The following is a 17420-nucleotide window of genomic DNA, read 5'->3' on the forward strand; positions in this document are numbered from 1 at the left end:
AAAACTCATCATTATAATATAACATAATTTTTAGATACAGGTTTTGTTTATTATTTCCACAAATAGCGAAAAAACGTGTTACGTGTTACTATTATGTGTAATACATATTCGATACGGAAACAAATTTTCAATCACGATTTAACTTGATATTCCATTACGATTTTCGCTTCACAATAACACAACATGAAGCTCAATGCCGTCAACGCGAAATAAATAAATAAACATTGAGGATAATGTTGCGAGATCTTCTAGTCTCATTTCTGAATCTTGCTTCAAGGAAGACAGATTTACAAATATCTGACAGGTGACTATATAAGAATATGTAATATAGTCAGACACAAATACTAAATTTTTAATTGTAAGCATTTGTAAGGCATAATTGTTCGCAATTGATCTCGTAGTTGAATTCATTCATTATTATCGAATCTTCATGAAAATACGCTGCGTTTAAATTTCAATAATAAGGATACATTCACCACCGGAGTGATATTTATTTTTGTAGTTATAATATCACATATACAATACAATGTATATGTGATATTATAGCTACATATGATGTTCTGGTGAATTTTGGTTACGTTGATTGTTATGATTCGCATCATAAACGAAAATGCAAAAAAAAAATTAGGGTGGTACTATTGTTGCCACTGACTTATAAAGGGTTAAAGGTACCGATGCAGGACAAACTTCGAGAATAAGTCAATCACCGTCTTGTTCCATCAAGGCAACGCCAAACTTCATGCCTCTTCGGCAACACGACAAATTATTTTGGAGTCTGTTATAGGGTACAATTTCGACTCTATGGACATAAAAAATACATTGAACGGTTTTCGTTGACAAAGCAAACATGTTCGGAGAGGATATAATGGAGGAGAGGATATTAGCTGCTTGAAAGATTACGAACAATTATCGAACAAAACTGTGCATATAAAATTCAATAAATGTATGTCTGCCTATAAAAAGTATGCTTCTGTTTTCTCAAAAATCGGCACGAGCTTTCCATACATCCCAAAATGCTGATTTCTTCCTGATTTTTATTTTCGTTCTTCCTGATTTTTGAAAATTATAGTTGGCATCCCTGTTTGAATGTATGGAGCAGCCCTCTCATTCTCTCAGACTGAACGTCAGCTTGGAATTGTACCAAAAAATATTATGTGAAAGCGTTTTATAATAGTGCAAGTGTTTTCTAATAGTGATAGTGTTTTGTAATAGTGAAAACACTGTAACATTTTCGCGACGGTGATCGTGTGTGTAGCAAAGTATGCGAAAAGAGTTAATGCGTGCTCATTTGCAATGTGTCTCTTGTTTTGCTCTCTCATATTGCTCTGCTGGTATATACATTATACACAAACTCGCCTCTCGCTTGAGTAAATGCTGTACCAGTATGGGAGGGGAGTATTTTTTTTTTGTTATTTTTAAGCTCATTTAATGTTATAAATGAGGATGTCAAAAGATGTGCTAAAAATTAATTTTGAGTGTAGGCAAGGAATCGACTGAAACTTAAGTTTATGTTTTACTTAAGTTTCAGTCGATTACATAAGTAAAGACACAAACTTACATTCATTACAAAATAAACTATTGAATCAGTTGAATAATTTGATGGCAATATAGTTGCCAGTGCCTTATAAGCTCACTTTATCGTAGGTCGAAATTCAAATCGAAACAGTATAGCAATCAAAAAGTAATAGTAACTGGTAACTAGTGTAAGTAAGTGGTGAGACTTAATTCAATTTTGCATAGAATAGATCAAGAAGAATCTAGGAATTTGTGGTTCGATGAATCGGATTTGGTTCTGGAGGAGAAATCCGGATAAGTTTCCATTTGCTTCCTTCCTATGACATTAGTTGGATCAATTATCATTGATGATCAAGGATCATTGAAATTAAAACTTTGTAGTACTAGATTGCAAAGTGTAATGTAAAATCTTAATACACTGGTCTTGAATTTGTGAAATTTCACAATTCAGTCACAGAACCTACATAAACATTATCCAAATAGACCAAATTTTCCTGATCGTAATGTACTTTGCTTAGATTATTAAATTTTTCATAGAATCTACCTTAATCCAAAAAAAATTCGAAGCGGTTCGTAACATTCTAATACATTTGACAATACTTTCCAATGAATGGAAATGCCACCGCGTGGCTGTTAAGTGTAGCACTTTCAAATGTTTCGATAATAAGAAAGCTCGAATTTCGGCAAACATTCTCTTCCGTAACGGACTACAGCACTTTCCAGTGTGAACAAGTTTGGGCCGAAAATGATATAATTTTGAAAAGTAACAAACTTGAAAATGACGAAAAAAAAGGTTATTTTTTTGCCTTTGGCTGTTTTACTGCCAAGCTTGAACAAATCAATATTAATATCCTAGAAAAACCAGGAAGGTTGATAACTCTGTACAGTTGTTTATGCTAACCATAAGTAACACAACGTTTTTGTGTATCCCGAACTCATACATTCAAATAATGTACAGGCTCACATCACTCACATATGCACTGATTTATGATGCAGCTCACATAAATCTCACCATGTTAATAATTAAAAATCACGCTTCAATTTTAATTGCGTCAATAATTCATATTCCCAATTATTTTCCAATTGTAATTTTTAGCTTAATTCTTATTCTTATTCAATGCCGCATCTCGCGATCGATTCAATTTGAATAGAGGGGTAGTTGAGATACTGCAACTTGCACATAAACATTTTTGGCAGTACTATGGCTCATGTACTTCTCACAGAGAATGAAAAATAATTGGTTTATTATCAGTTAAAAGGGCGAGACCAAAAATACCCCCCCAAAAACATATCTCCATCTCTTTTAAAATGACCGGAGATCTGTGTTTGGTGGATTGGGAAACAGTAGTGTAGAACGAGAAATAAATTCCCAAAAAGGGCCTTCGGAGGACACCAACAAACCAGTCACGAACTGATAAAAACCCTCGCGCGGGGAGGACTGTTAATTTGTCATAAACTACCGGGCCAGCATTGTTGGGAGATGTTGGGAGCATGAAATGTGTGAGGATTTTTCGAGTTAAAAATCCTCACACATTTCGACCATAAATGTGCTCTTTTTCCGGAGGCATTGTGGGCCGATTAAACAAATATGTGTACTTTCGGAGACACGTCGACTGTTGGATTTACGCTGGGAGACTCGTTAGTAAATCATGAAGGCTTCAGTATAACGACCATAGGCTATGTTTCCGATGTGGGTCCAATTCATATTTACTCTTTGGATTACAATTTTGCCTGAACCGGATGTTCGCTTTTTGATGAAGATGTGAGTTTTTTCGTGTCATTAAAATAAGAGATAATATTGAATTTGTAAAAAATTTCATAATATTTCTTCAATATTTATTTACTGAAGTTGCTCGAAACACAACATGAAAGAAATTCATAATGTAATACCAATATACTCACGTTTATTGTTGAAACTTCTATTAAAAACCTGATAAACATTTCTTTTCAATTTGATGTTTAGCTTCAATATCGATTTCCTAATGAAGTTTTCTTTCTAAAGTATTCTAGCAGACAATAAATACATGACAGTAGATGCAAATGACGAAAATTGCCGTTCTACTGCAATGCCTTGAACCTTGATTCCCGCTCCAATTAGGCGTAATGATTTATTACTCTATTACCGCCTCTCGCAACGAATTTCGTACGATGGGAGTGCACCAATTATTGCTTTAGGTCCCATTACAGCTGCTCGTAATGGCGTTTGATTACAGTTTGAAGCTCTGATGGCGCACGGTTCTAATATAATCAAATGAATTTTTATCATTTCCGATCGGCGTTAAGGTACAATACGAGAGAGCACAATGCTGATTATAAAACGTGTACGTTTGTTCGTAGGTCCATGTTTCCTACTAAATAACTTTGAACAGTGGTAGCCAAAATTTCAGGACGAAGGATATGCATAAATAATACATTAGCAAACACATTCACAAGTACCGAGGCAGCTAAAAATAAAATCGCCTTGTTGATCCCGTTCTTTCGGAACTAATAATAGTTAGTTTTGTATTAATTTTGCTTTATTGTTATAGAGAATTCAGCACTTATTCATCCCATTTTATTGTTTTATTATAGTGTCGCACTATACTTGCTTCCTTCGACCCCGCAAAATTTTGAATCGCTTTTAAAATTATTTCTCTACATAAATTTATAGAGTTTATTTATCCATACACAGAAATATTTCTGTGTTTCACCCTCTCTCCGCCTCCAAGTACAGTCCGAAATGATTTCTGATCCCGAGCATCCGTATAGAATTGTGTGAAATTTTATATTTTAATGATATCATAGTGGAACAACAAGAACAACAAATGCAGCACACACACACACACACATACACACATACACGTATGAGCATTGCATGTGCGGTGCTCCATTTTCTGTACTATTTTGCCTAGATCTCTTCCTCCTCTGCTCGCACATTTTCAAATTTATAATAGAGAGATAATAAACACTATATGGTACATTACTCATCCTCGATGCTTTCGGAAATTTTCGCTCGCTACCGTGCGTTTCACGCTTTCATAGGGATATTTTTGCTGTTTGCTCCCGATCCCAATGCCGCAGTGCAAAAGTTATTTCATATAGATATAGGAAATTATGGCGCCTACCCGCAGGGTGGCGAAACGGTTCGTGGTTGGAGTAATTGTAATGATTATTGTTTTATTTGAAACGACAAACCTAGATAAATTGGTTTGGGCTGCCGTTGTGGGTGGCGAATGCAAGAAAGGGATCCTAGTATGGTTTAGCATGGTTTGCAATTTGTTTTCGAGTGGATTTGATGTGTCTGTCATTGAACATGGCAATCGATATTTTTGCCAGAGAAAATTGAATTCGGTAGGTGTACTCGAACGATGCTACTGAAAAAGGCGGGTACAAAAGTCATTTCCACTTGCTTCTCGCCAACGAAGAGCGATTATCTTGAAACGTTTAAATCTAATTTTCCTCCGCCCTCTGATTTTCTGCATCACCGTCTCGGGAGACGATTTTCCGCTTCTCTATTGAACCACTGAAAGAAAACGAGGAAATCGATGCATAAATAAAGAATAAAGTTGAAATTATCTCTCTTCCAGTGTTATTTTAAATTCGATTTATAGTAATTTAATTTCCCACCCTCGAATCCGTCTGGATTTTTTCCACTGTACATTCACATTGGAATTCGATACACAATGAGAGCAGCAACGAATTTATCCGCTGATTGGTTATTTCGGTGAACTCAAGTGGGGCTGGATGTACAAGGAACATTTTCTTAACGTTAAACATAATTAGGTTTCCCCACCTCGGATTGGGAGTGAGTTTGTGGTTTGCGAACACCTCCTCCAGCAATTTGAACCAATCGAAAAAGAGGGTAATTTTACACGGAATTAAGATAGTTTTCCGGCTGAGTTACGATTCCGATTATGCTCAGCGAATATTTAATGCGTAGCCTCAGCCTCGAAATGTATGCACAGAACAGGAAAATTATTATTCAAATCATATATTTATTACATCCTTTCGGTTCGTTTCTCATTTTTTTCCTCATGCAGAGAAATCTGCTGTAGAAGCATCTTTTCCTGCTCCTCTCTGCGCCAGAAAGAAGCAGCAAAAAGTTCTTCTTGATCATTTTCCGTTGAGTGTGGCTAGTGTAATTCACACCCTGGAAGAGCGGATACCATACTCTACGAAGCCGACATATTTCTTACTGTCTGTGGAAGCTGGAGCCGAGTTAAGTTATAAATAACAAAAACTTTATATTGTTCGCTCAGCTGCTCGGAAAAAGGATCCAGTGGAAGGAAAATCTCAGTCATTCCATTGCACACAGCTTAGCTTTTCTTTTACTATTTGGTAAGAAATTCGCTCAAGTTCGATTCAAGAAGAAATAAAGCATAAACCCGCACTAAATTTACTGGGATTTTCTTCCGCACCAGTCGCAGTACAGGGTTGAAACGTTTGTTAGCGTGACAAGAAGATTTCTTAACGAAATATTTCTTTTCTATTGAGTTTTCCATTCCAACCGTCTGGTGAACGTGAATGCTGAGTCGGCAATTCCATTCTAGGAAGCACACACACACACACTTGCGCACACACCATCCATATACAAGTGCTCACATGCATAATAAATTGTTCGTTTTCACTATCCAAAAAATATATTATTATTTTGTTGGATTTATTACCTTTTCTTGAGTATGAATTTGAATCGTTTCACAGGCCCACCATCATAAATCTCTAGTAAAAATATGAATCTAAATTTGCTTTTGTATATTTGCGAAACACATGCACAGCACTATCTTTTGGCATTTGTCACGGTGAGCAAACATTCCGTTCCGGAAATTTAAAAATTCGAATCACTGCAGGTTTTGCAAAAAATGCTTTTTGTGTTTACGTAACATCATAAAACTTTCTATCGACCGGTGCCTGCAATAAAGTGGTTTGTTTTGCTCTGTTTACACTGTTCTACCTTTATTGTATCACTTTCGGAACCTGACGAGGGAGTCTCGTCATAAATTTATGTTTCGGTCAGTGTCATACTTTTATGACCCCTGAGGCGAGATGCGATAGAATATTGCACACCGCAAAAAATTTCTACAAAACTGCGTGGCAGGCGTTATTTTCTATGCTGTTTCCGTTCAGCAAGATAAAACCGAGACAAGACCCGACCGAATCACGTCGAAATTCAGCCAAAACTAAACGGCAGCTCTCGATATTTCCAGGTTGATCCCAAGTCCCGTATTGTGCTGAAAAATAAAAAAAAGTAAAACGCACAAATCTTTACCCTAAATCACCGGTTCCATATAGAAAAAAAAAGACCAGTGCTTAGAGATGCGATGAGGGGAATGCCAAAACAACAGCAAGAGCTGAACACAAAAGGAATTCAAAATTGCATATAAACATAAATTTTCACAGACCTTTAAGGGGCTTTATAAATATATTCAAAAAAATAAGCGCTCCGATGCGAGGAGCTTCTACTAAACGGATCGAAGGAAGCAAGCAAAAGTCGATCACCGTTCCGAGATCGCCTCTTAATTTGAGCATAAGTGAGTGAACAACATGGTTCGTCCCTTGAATATTCTTCTCATGAATGTGATTTTTTTTTCTAATACACAACTCGTTCGATATTGGCACTATTCTTTTTGGTAACACGAAAATTGGTAATTGACACAGAGTCAAAATCGAACTGTGTTATTTTTTAAATTCTCACCCGGATATAGTGTTTTTGGTGCATGAAATATGGAAGGAAAACCAAGGTTTGCATCAAGCGTTTCTAATTTCAAACACACCATGGAAGAAGAAGATCACCAGTTACGATACCGTTACATCCCTAAATGAACGTAACCGTTCACAAGAGTTGTTTAGTATAATAATAGAATGCACCGTGAAATCACAAATTGATGCTCTCTTCAACTGCGCTCATCTTGTTGATTATTCTAATAATAGTTTTGAGAACATTTCCACCGTCAAACGTCGAGAAACCGGAGCCTAAACTTTGAAAAATTGCACGAATTCCATGACATTATTAGCGCTTCGATTTGAGAGTGTGCGCGCAAGCATTTTCCATTTCGCAGCATAGTGTTCGTCCGGATTTTATTTATATTCGCTTCCTTCTAACAGCGCTGAATTATGGCAGCCAAGCCCGGCTGTAAAGTTCGTCGCTTTTAAATACTCTCCCGAGAGCGACTTAACGAATCTTCTGTTCTCTCGCCCTGCTCGGCAAATTGGTGTGAGCAGGACAAAAAGCAAACTTAACGAAACAGCCATATTGCAGACTCGCTTTATCGCACGCTACACCTCTTCGTCCGACGCTCTCTTTCTGTCGGTCTTTATGCTTTGTTTTTATCGTGACTCGCCGCTTTTTATGGTTTGTTGATGCTGTCGGCATATGTAGCGTTTGTGATCGGGAGAGAACGGAATAGTTCATGTAGTTAACGTGTCTCAGTGTTGCTTTTCTATGACCAAAGCGTCAGCAAAAATCAAATTTAACAGATTAATCTTCTGATGCAGGTGAAAAGTTCTGAAAAAAAGTGAAATTATTTGTGATCAAAGTCAACGGGAGGAAATAACCGAATGAATTTATTCGCCGGTAGGCAATGCCATTAAACGACGCCATAACTTTTCGCGTTCTCACCAACACCGCCATGGTCGACGATTGATAGCACCAACACGCGAACGGAATACTTGCGGCGTTTGATCGCTGCTGTATGGCTGCCCATGACGTCACGATTCAAAATGGGTTGGATTTAATTGGATGATTTTAGCAGCCATTAGAAAAGTATGAAACTAAAGGTCGGCGCGACAGTATTCTGGCACATTGGGCAAACATGTGAATAGCTGCGAAATTATCTGCAAAGTAAGATGAATTGTACTCGGCTTCGAATGGCAAATTCACGTAATTGCTATATTTGCGTGAATCGGTGACAATCAATATTCGCTGAATAAATGTTTCCCCCTAGCAAATCAAACAAAAATGTTTCGACAGGCGATGTATTGGCGTTATTATCGGTGATGCGGAGTGTTTATTATATTTTCGGTTAAACAAACGATGAATACACATTACATTAGGTTTGCTAATAAAGTTTGATTTCCGACGGCTTTCGGTAAATTAAAATTATAGCTCAATTTTCCCATATTTATAATAAAAACTATGTGATGCGAGTAATTGGATACAGTCACTCATTGTACTCCTAGAGAAAATTGTCGAATTGTGGTGTCACGATTTTATTACCCAAATAAATTATTTATGAGCGATGAAAATAAAACCGAAAGTGGTAATCTTTGGTTCAACAGAGTTGCTGTAACTATATGGTTATTCGACGGATAATCGATTCAGCATCATACCTTTTTCCATCATGTTAAAATTTGGTCAATTGAAAATTTGTTCACAAAGTGACTTATTAATGTATCGAGTTTATACTTTTATACTTTTGTTCTTTTATTCATTGATATTATAACTTATTGAAAAACAATTATTCATTTTGTAATGCTGCATCTTGAAATCATATATACTGCAGAGAATTACAGATGAATAATTTGTGAAACATAAGGATAATATTGATGCGACGTTACAATATTACAATTGGCATATTACTAACCACTGTTTAATTATTTTTTTCTTTGAAATTTTATATTGTTGTCTTATTTTATTTCCGCAGCCTGAATGAATAGTCTAACCTTAAAGCCGACTTTGATGCTCATTTGCTATGGCGACATACTTTTACCTTCGTATGTTTCCGAGTCTATGCGGTCACAGTTTAATCTCTTCTTTCATTCTGTAGCTGAGGACAATAGTAGTCGCGTAACAATAAACGCAACACATTGGGGCAAACTAGAGGAAAAAACAGAATTAAACTATGTCAACCCATAAATCATCCAACTTCTTCCCGAACATTACACCCTTGTCGCCGCTAAGCCATCGCGTTGTAAATGTAGTAACCAGAGCCGCTGTCCAAAATTGTGCTGTCGCAGACATACACACACGAAAGTAGGTCTCGGCAGGATCGGTTGCCACCGACATCCCTCGCCTTTGGTCTAGGTCTGCTTGAGCCTTGATGGGGGGGAAGAATACCCACTAAATCTTCCACCGACCGCAATCAGTCCCGACCACACACGTATATGAGTAAGAGATTTTCCATTTTAACCACACATCGAAAGTCACGGTTTAGCTTAGCATTTGGGATTCGGGCTGCTCTCAGTGTGCCTTTGATGTATGAAAATTCCTGATACAACGAAATCGCTTCGTATCGGAATTTTGCACACTTTTGCCAATGCTTTATGCGGCACGGTTTGTGATTTGCTTCCCTCGAGCGCTGAGTAAAACGACGGCGACGGGATTTTCTTCGTAGGGGCAAAAGGCAGGCGTAATGTGGCAGTCAGTGGGCGAGTGAAACACATTATGTTGATGTATTAGTGGGACTGCTCGAAAAGAAAATATACGAGAGGGAAAAAAAGTCGAGCATAAATGAGAGAGATATAAAAATTAAATACATTAGGGCGTGGTTAAAGCCATTATTTTCGTACTGTTGATGTTGATGGTGGTTGTGCTAATATTCACTTGCTGATTTTCTACTTTATTGCTGTATGTTTGCAGATCGCTTCGCACGTGTATTCAAAACTGTGGATCTAGATAAATCCGATGAATTCACTCATGTTCGATGTTTATGATTTTTATTGCCTTCCTCCGGTAGCATTTATTTGGAAGGAAAGACCACTACTTGCAAAGTTCCCGAAAACGGTAAAATATAGGGTAATTAAAGGCGAAAGGGAGTTATGAATGCCTTCACAAGTTGAACAGGAGTCGTACTTTAATTATTATTGCTGGTTGTTTGAAAGTGTTTTATTGTTTGTTTTATCCCCTCGTGGTAAATGTTCAAAAGCTGCAAAAATTGCTTTTAATTATCAGATACCATCACACTTGCTCCCAAGAAGAGTTACCTTTATAATGGGAAGGGGTTCTGCTCTGCCGATTTATGACCCATAATTATAATTTGGCCTTAGGTGGTAACCAGGTTTGCGCGCGGTATGCGGTGACGAATTTCAATGATGTTTAACACATAACAATTTATTTCGATACGTAGTTTCTTTTTTTAACGCCCGTTAAGATACACTGATATGATTAATCATAACAAGATCGTTGATTTTGTGAGAACATACCATAAAAATGCTATCACAAACTGTGATCGCGACTCGGTCTAACTATCTTCTTACACAAAGCGTTGAACATGACCAGTGAATAATAATGACAGGGACACCGTAATGAAGGTTGAATATTTCATCAACAGCTTTTTATAAACTTTAAAATTGTGATAAATCAGACTACTGGTAATGACAATGAAAATCAATCGAGTTCCGTCTATAATTCTAGTAGGTAACGTTGAAATACTGGTCAATATCAACAAACACTTTTTTTTTTAAAGTGATGTTGAAAAAAGGCAACAAAAAAAATCGTTGAGGTTTTCCAAAACTTTTGCCCTTCACAGTGGAAAGAGTTCATTTATGAAAGCTAGAGTACCAGTACCAATGGATTTGTGTCGCACCTTGCGAAATGGCAAAAGACACCAAACGAAGCGAATAATTTCCATTTCCAGCAAAGACGCAAAATGTGAACACTAGTGATTGATGTCTTGTCTAGTTTTGCAAAGAAGTCGACAGAGACAACGCAAGAGTACAACAGATACGGAGGCTCCAACGGTTTCCACTGAACGGAAAGCCGGAAAGAATCAGTGATAATTTATCGATCTCAATCCTCCGAACCAGTTAACGCTATAATAAACATCAAACGGTAAAATCAAAGCCAAAGTTGGTGACTCGGTGTGGCGACGGGGGAACCTCTCGCAATGCGGGAAAAAATTCTCTTTTATGTTAGCCTTCGGTAGAAAAGCGAGGGTGTTTGTTTAACAATATAAATGGATTGAAGAGGCCAATTATGGGAGCAGGGTTGTAGTTTGCAAGCACGAAAGCTGTAATAATCAATCGCTGGAGGACAGATGGAATGTAACCATGAAGCGCTCTTTGCGCGCCAGCTGTGCGATGGAATACGAAGAGTTGTTTTGTTTGTTTACAAATCATTCATATAAACATCATTAAAGCAAACACTTAATTCAGTGAGGCTTTGAATCGTTCGAATTCATTGGCGATGAACACAAGCGTTTTGTTCAGCATCGAGTCGAGTGGTATACATATACCGAATTATTAAGTGCGAATAAAGTGAAGGTTGAAATGGATTTGGCAACACAACGTTACAGATCATGTGAGTAAAAATTGGAAATACAAAAATCTTGACAAAAAAAATTACTAGTTGTTGAATATAACAGAATTTTTTGACCATTTGTCAAAAAAGGGATGCACAAACCTCAAACCCTCTTTTTCAAAATTTAACAAAATTGATCTCCGGAAAATAGAGTGATTTCACTATTTTGATTTATTTCCTGTAACTGTGTGTCTTCCTCTCACCATAACCCTAGCATAATACGTCGCCACCAAGTTACAAGTAAGGGAACCGCATGAAGTTATAAAAGATATGTGTGGCAATAATGTAAACACTTACATAACAGGTCCAAGTGTTTGTTTACTTTGAAATATGTTCAAGTGGCGCCTTGTTTTACAGCACTGTGGTAGCAACGGTCTGCTGTAGACGCGATTCTCTGTTTGGTCTTGTTAAAATAAACAATTTTGCTATAAGCTGCTATATAGTGGGCGCTTTGATTTCTCTTATCCAATGTTTCTTTCATTGTTCGGAAAAATCGATTGAAGTCGATTGCTTTATTTTGAGCATGAATATTTATTTTGTTCTATAAATTGCTGCTGTTTTTATTGAGTTTTCTCTCGGAAAATTAGATCAATGTCATGGATTTGGGTCAGTGAACCAATCCTGGTTCATGCATATTGCTTCATATATTTCTCCTATGTTCGTTCGATTAGTCATATATTCTTTCAATTCCTTGTGATCCAATGTATACTTTTTGAAGAGCATTGAACCACTGCGACCATTAGTCTGAACTATTGTGGTGTCGATGAATACTTTGGTCTAACATCTAAATCAATTACCTTTAAACATTCCATGAAACAAATTTATTTTACTAGCTAATTTTTTATTCTGATTGATTTCAATATAGTTATTTCCTCCAACGGGCAGCACACTTTGCAGCAGAGGATTAGTAAGGTTAAACAAAGAGGCGTAAGAAAAACAATAAGAAAATATGATCCAAGCAATTAATACCCATTTAATATCGTTGAAATTTGGGTTCATAATTCAGCCATTCCATGCCAAACCGATATAGTGGTTCGCAGATATTCGCGAAAAGCGATAGTTTTGTTCCTTATCGCAAAATATTAGACTCGTTTTTTTCATTTTTTTATTAGGAGGGTCCAAAAACTCAATTTTATCCCCTTATTTCTGATTTTTTTTAATTCATAACTTTTGAACTACAGGACCGATTCAAATGATCGGCATATCAAATTGAAGTCAATTAGCTTAGCTTTTACAAAAAATGGATTTTGTTCTTGTAATTATTGATTGTTCTTGATTTTCATAATTTACATGGTCTCCAAAGGGCGCTATATTTTTTTTCTTGAAAGCTCGAGCTTTTTACATAATATATCCAATAACCAGAGAGGCGTTATTTTTTGTCCTTGAGTTATGATTTTTCAAAGTTAACCGATGATACGAAAAATCATTTTTCCCCTTTTTTACAAAAATTGACTTTTTTCAAGAATTTCTAACTTTCGAACTACTGGGCCGATTCAGATGATCGATATTTCATTTTGAAGCCTGTAAGGGGCTTCTTAAAAATAATAATTGCGTAAAAATTGAATTTTTGTCACATAGATGCAGTCTAGTCGCATAGGAATATTGAACGAAAACTGAAAACATGTTAACTTTGAAAAATCATAACTAAAAAATGAAAACCTCTCTGTTATTCGGATATGTTATGTGAAATAGCTCAGCTTTCAAGAAAAAATATGAAAAAATATGGTGCCCTCGGTCCCAAAAGCATGTAAACCATGAAAAACAATTACAATCAATAATTACGAAAACAGAATTCTATTTTTCACAAGTGTAATATTTTTTTAAACAAGAATAGCTCATTGGCTTTAATTTGATATGTCGAGCAGCGGAATCGGTCCGGTAGTTATAAATTTTTGTGGTGGAAAAAGGGGTAAAATTTATTTTTCGGACCATCGGTTGATTTTGAAAAATCATAACTCAAAAACAAAAAATAAAGCCTCACTGATTTTTGGATATGTTATGTAAAAAAAACTAAGCTTATAAGAAAAAATATAGCGCACTGGGTCCCGAGACCATGTAAACTATAAAAAACAAATACAATCAATAATTACAGAAGAATAATTTTTTTGATGCAGTATTCTTTAGGAGATGCAGTAATTTTGCAAAGAGTACTAGTTCATTGGCTTCAATTTCATATATTTATCGTCAAAATCGGCCCACTAGTTCAAAATGAATTTTTGAAAAAAGTAATTCTTGGAAAAAATGGGGAAAAATTGCGAAACTATCGCTTTTCACGGAAATCACTATATCGGTTTAGCATGGAATGGCTGAATTGCTGTAAGTCGCTCATTATACCGAGATGATTTCAGTCTCAATGTTGTATCTAATGATTTTTTCAGAGGATTATTGAAATTCCTCTCAGTATATTGGCGATTGAAGGAACAAAGATAAACTGATAACAAATATAAACCAAGTGAAGTAATTTTGGTCACCAAATTGTTAGGCAAAATTATTACAATGAACCAATATAACTTATTCACGAATTAACACGTACATATAATTTTGAAAAACCAAAGTGAAAACTCAAATCTAAACTTAACTTAAATATAAGGAAACAAAAGAAAAGAGAAGCGACTTACCTATCCAGTCTGGAAGAAGTGTGCCCGCAAGAGATTCTGAATATCTCTTACCTGTAAGAGAAGCGATAAAACAAGCAAAGCATTAGTTTACGGTGCATAATCAAGTATGAATTACAATTAATCTTCATTTCTCTGTCCTACCGGCTGAACATGGCTGGCGTGTTTGTGTATGCCTTCGAGAGAAGAAAAGCGAAACTTTCAATCTCGGCCCGTGGCACGTTGCTCGTAAATTTTCGTCTTTTCCCGAAACGAAAATCCACGGCACTTGTTTCAAGACGATGGCGACGGCGAAGGATGGCATGGGTAAATCACGTCTTGGAGGAAATCTGCATAGAAAACGTGTTTTCTTACCGCTACTGCTGGCAGAAAGATGGTTGTACCATTGGCGCGGCGCTTGCCAGATCTTGGAAGCCCAAACAAGCTATAAATCCTAGATCCGACCGATGGTGGATAGCTTCTACCCGGTTACGCGACAGTCCGCGTATCCAACGAGAGGATGAGCGCGGACAGGTGTATCCACATAATTGCAAGTCATTTACATGAAATATTGTTTTTCTAACAAAATGTGTATCTAAACGAATTACGCAAGACAATTAGAGGTATTTGAGAGACAAACGCTCGAACTGTTACACGGCAAAACCTCTTATTAGAATTCAACAAACATTTCAACCCATACTGAGCGAAATAGTGTTCAACTGCGGTAAAATCTGCATAAAAGTAATCGAAATAAATACTTATCCCGAAGGCTGACCACTAACATGATTAAAATAATCAGCCCTATTCTGTTAATTAATTTATTCAGGAGAATTTAATTGCATAGATAGTTGCTTTGGATCAAGTCGTTTTCGGCATGCTGACTAAACACGAAAAAAGGGGGCAAGATTGTGAAGAAGCAGTTTGAAAATTTTAATCTTTTCCTGTAGCGCGCAACCCTCTTCTTATAAATCTATCTAATCTCTGTGATGTGGTTCGTATTTCCCCGAGAGTAAAACGGTAAAGACTCAAGAGAACACGGCTATAATTTGTCTCGAATCGCTGCTGCATTTTGTGGAGGAATCGTCTTGCCGTTGTCTTCGCCGTCGTGCAGCATAAAAACATTTCGGAAGTCATAGAAAAATCTTATTGGAATCTTTTTCACCAATGAAGTGAAGTATGCAAAAAAAATAGGAATATGTTATGCTATATCACGCGTGAACTATAAGCAAGAAAACATGAGATGAATTTTGAGCTCTTATTTTGAAACAAACAGACACAAGCAAAAACAAACGATCGCATCTCTTTCGTTCGTCTGGTCTGGATATCGCGTGATATCTCAATAATACATCGCCTCGCGTTCAAAACGAAAAATATTTTTAGCAGTTTCCTCGCGTACTATGTATTTTCAACCGAATGACAATCGTGTATTTTCCAGATGCAGAACCGAGCCGTGGGCACATGGGCGCGACTTTACAAGTTTTTAATGGATTGAGCGATGAAATATACGACTTTCTGTCGAACCGAAAGCCACTCATCCACTAATCGAGCGACCCCTCGGCGTTCTAAGCTCGTAAGTGCACGCAGCCATCGGCGACTAATTTTCAGCTTCGTAAGGTGGGGGAGATGTGCACAAGTGTGCAAGAGATGTTACGATGAAACGCTGAGGGACCTTGTGACTCTAAATCATGTTTGATAAAATGAAGCAATAAAAATGGTTGGATGTGGAACCATAAATTTCCCGCTGAAAAGACATCGCGCTCTGGATTCTCGGCCCTCCCTCCTTCTTTCCCAAGGGGAATGACGAAAGTGTGTTGTGGAGGAAGTATAATTTACATATATAAAAAATGAAGAAAAAAAAATTTCAACTGTATCGCTCCTCCAACGACAACGGATTCGAAATTCTTTATTTTTGGTTGACGTGCTCACTCGAGGGAACGAATGAAGTGTCCTCTGTATGCGTGGTGCGAGGAGAAATGAATTTTTATTTATTCGTTCTTATTTTTGTATTCAGTCTTGAGAACGGAGATAAACCGGTTCTAATGGAAGCGCTTGAGCTTGAAGCTCAAAAAATAATACATAAAGAAAAGCAAGCCGCAGCCAAGTAAAATTCATTGCAGGGAACTTATTGTTTAGGATTACCACTGTAGCTCTTATCGGCCGGTTATCTGCCGATAGAAACTTGAACTTGATATTCATCGGTTCGAAAAGTTTCCTTAATCGTCTTACGGCCTTTGTAACACAGTTACTCATTTTCTGGCTACGCAGAAATGTTATTCGTTTATTTTCTATTTGGAAAAACTCACAGAAAAATTCTAATTAGGTTAATGTTCCTATGTTAATTGTGCCTGCCAATTTGGCAGAGCTCAGCAAACATGGGATTCTCATTTGAAAACAGTATCATAGTTTAATGTGATTGCTTTAGCCTTGCGTTGACGTTTACCCACTTGTCATGATCAATAAGTTCTGATCAAACAGGAGATAACTTCTTTTGCATCTTGATACAAATTTGTGGAATGAAATTTATAACCTTTAGTTGATTTCATATTCCACCAGAATAAATCTGTGACACATACCAGAGGAGCCGGACCCTGCCATTGACTGCAACTCGAGAATGAAGCTCCGCTGTTGAGGTTTCAGCTTCTTGAGCCAATCTGCCCTGGTATTCAGGTCGGCCAAACAAGCAAGCGGTAGCATGAAACTACGCACCAGCGGGCGAGGCAAATCCTTACCGCGAAAAATGTCATGTAAGTAAGATTTATGGGTTTTTGAATTTGATCGTCATTTTCTTCGTCTGCTTTTATCTCACTGGGAAGTATGATTCTGCTCCTCGAGTGACCGGTATAAATAAGAAACGTGTGATTCTTTGCTTTCATTATCTTTCTCACCTCGGTTCTATGACGTTTAGGAGGATATAATTTATCGTTCGTTTGCAACCGAAAAACAACATTCAAGCAGGCATATTGAATATAGAAATAGTCTCATTGGTGCCATGTGGACGACTTAAATTGTCATTTATTCAAGGTCTTATTTAGCAGCATCAGTTTCATAGTGGTGCGCGTTTCAGCTGCTTGTTTTTCTCATTTTAAGTTTTTATTATG

At 36.9% G+C, this 17420-nt stretch overlaps 1 protein-coding gene across 2 annotated transcripts in view; it reads right to left on the minus strand.

Annotated features, from left to right (window-relative positions):
• LOC129763477 (homeotic protein ultrabithorax) overlaps positions 1-17420 on the minus strand; it is a 95729-nt gene that overhangs the window by 48558 nt on the left and 29751 nt on the right. Inside the window, exon 2 of one of the 2 annotated variants that reach the window (XM_055762579.1) lies at positions 14347-14397. The exons of the other annotated variant lie outside the window; for it this stretch is intronic. Coding sequence (XP_055618554.1) covers positions 14347-14397 — 51 coding nt within the window. The remainder of the gene's footprint in view (positions 1-14346; positions 14398-17420) is intronic. 2 annotated transcript variants of the gene reach the window in all.

Source organism: Toxorhynchites rutilus, chromosome 1 (genome assembly GCF_029784135.1).
Source record: "Toxorhynchites rutilus septentrionalis strain SRP chromosome 1, ASM2978413v1, whole genome shotgun sequence".
NCBI classification, from domain to species: Eukaryota; Metazoa; Arthropoda; class Insecta; order Diptera; family Culicidae; genus Toxorhynchites; species Toxorhynchites rutilus.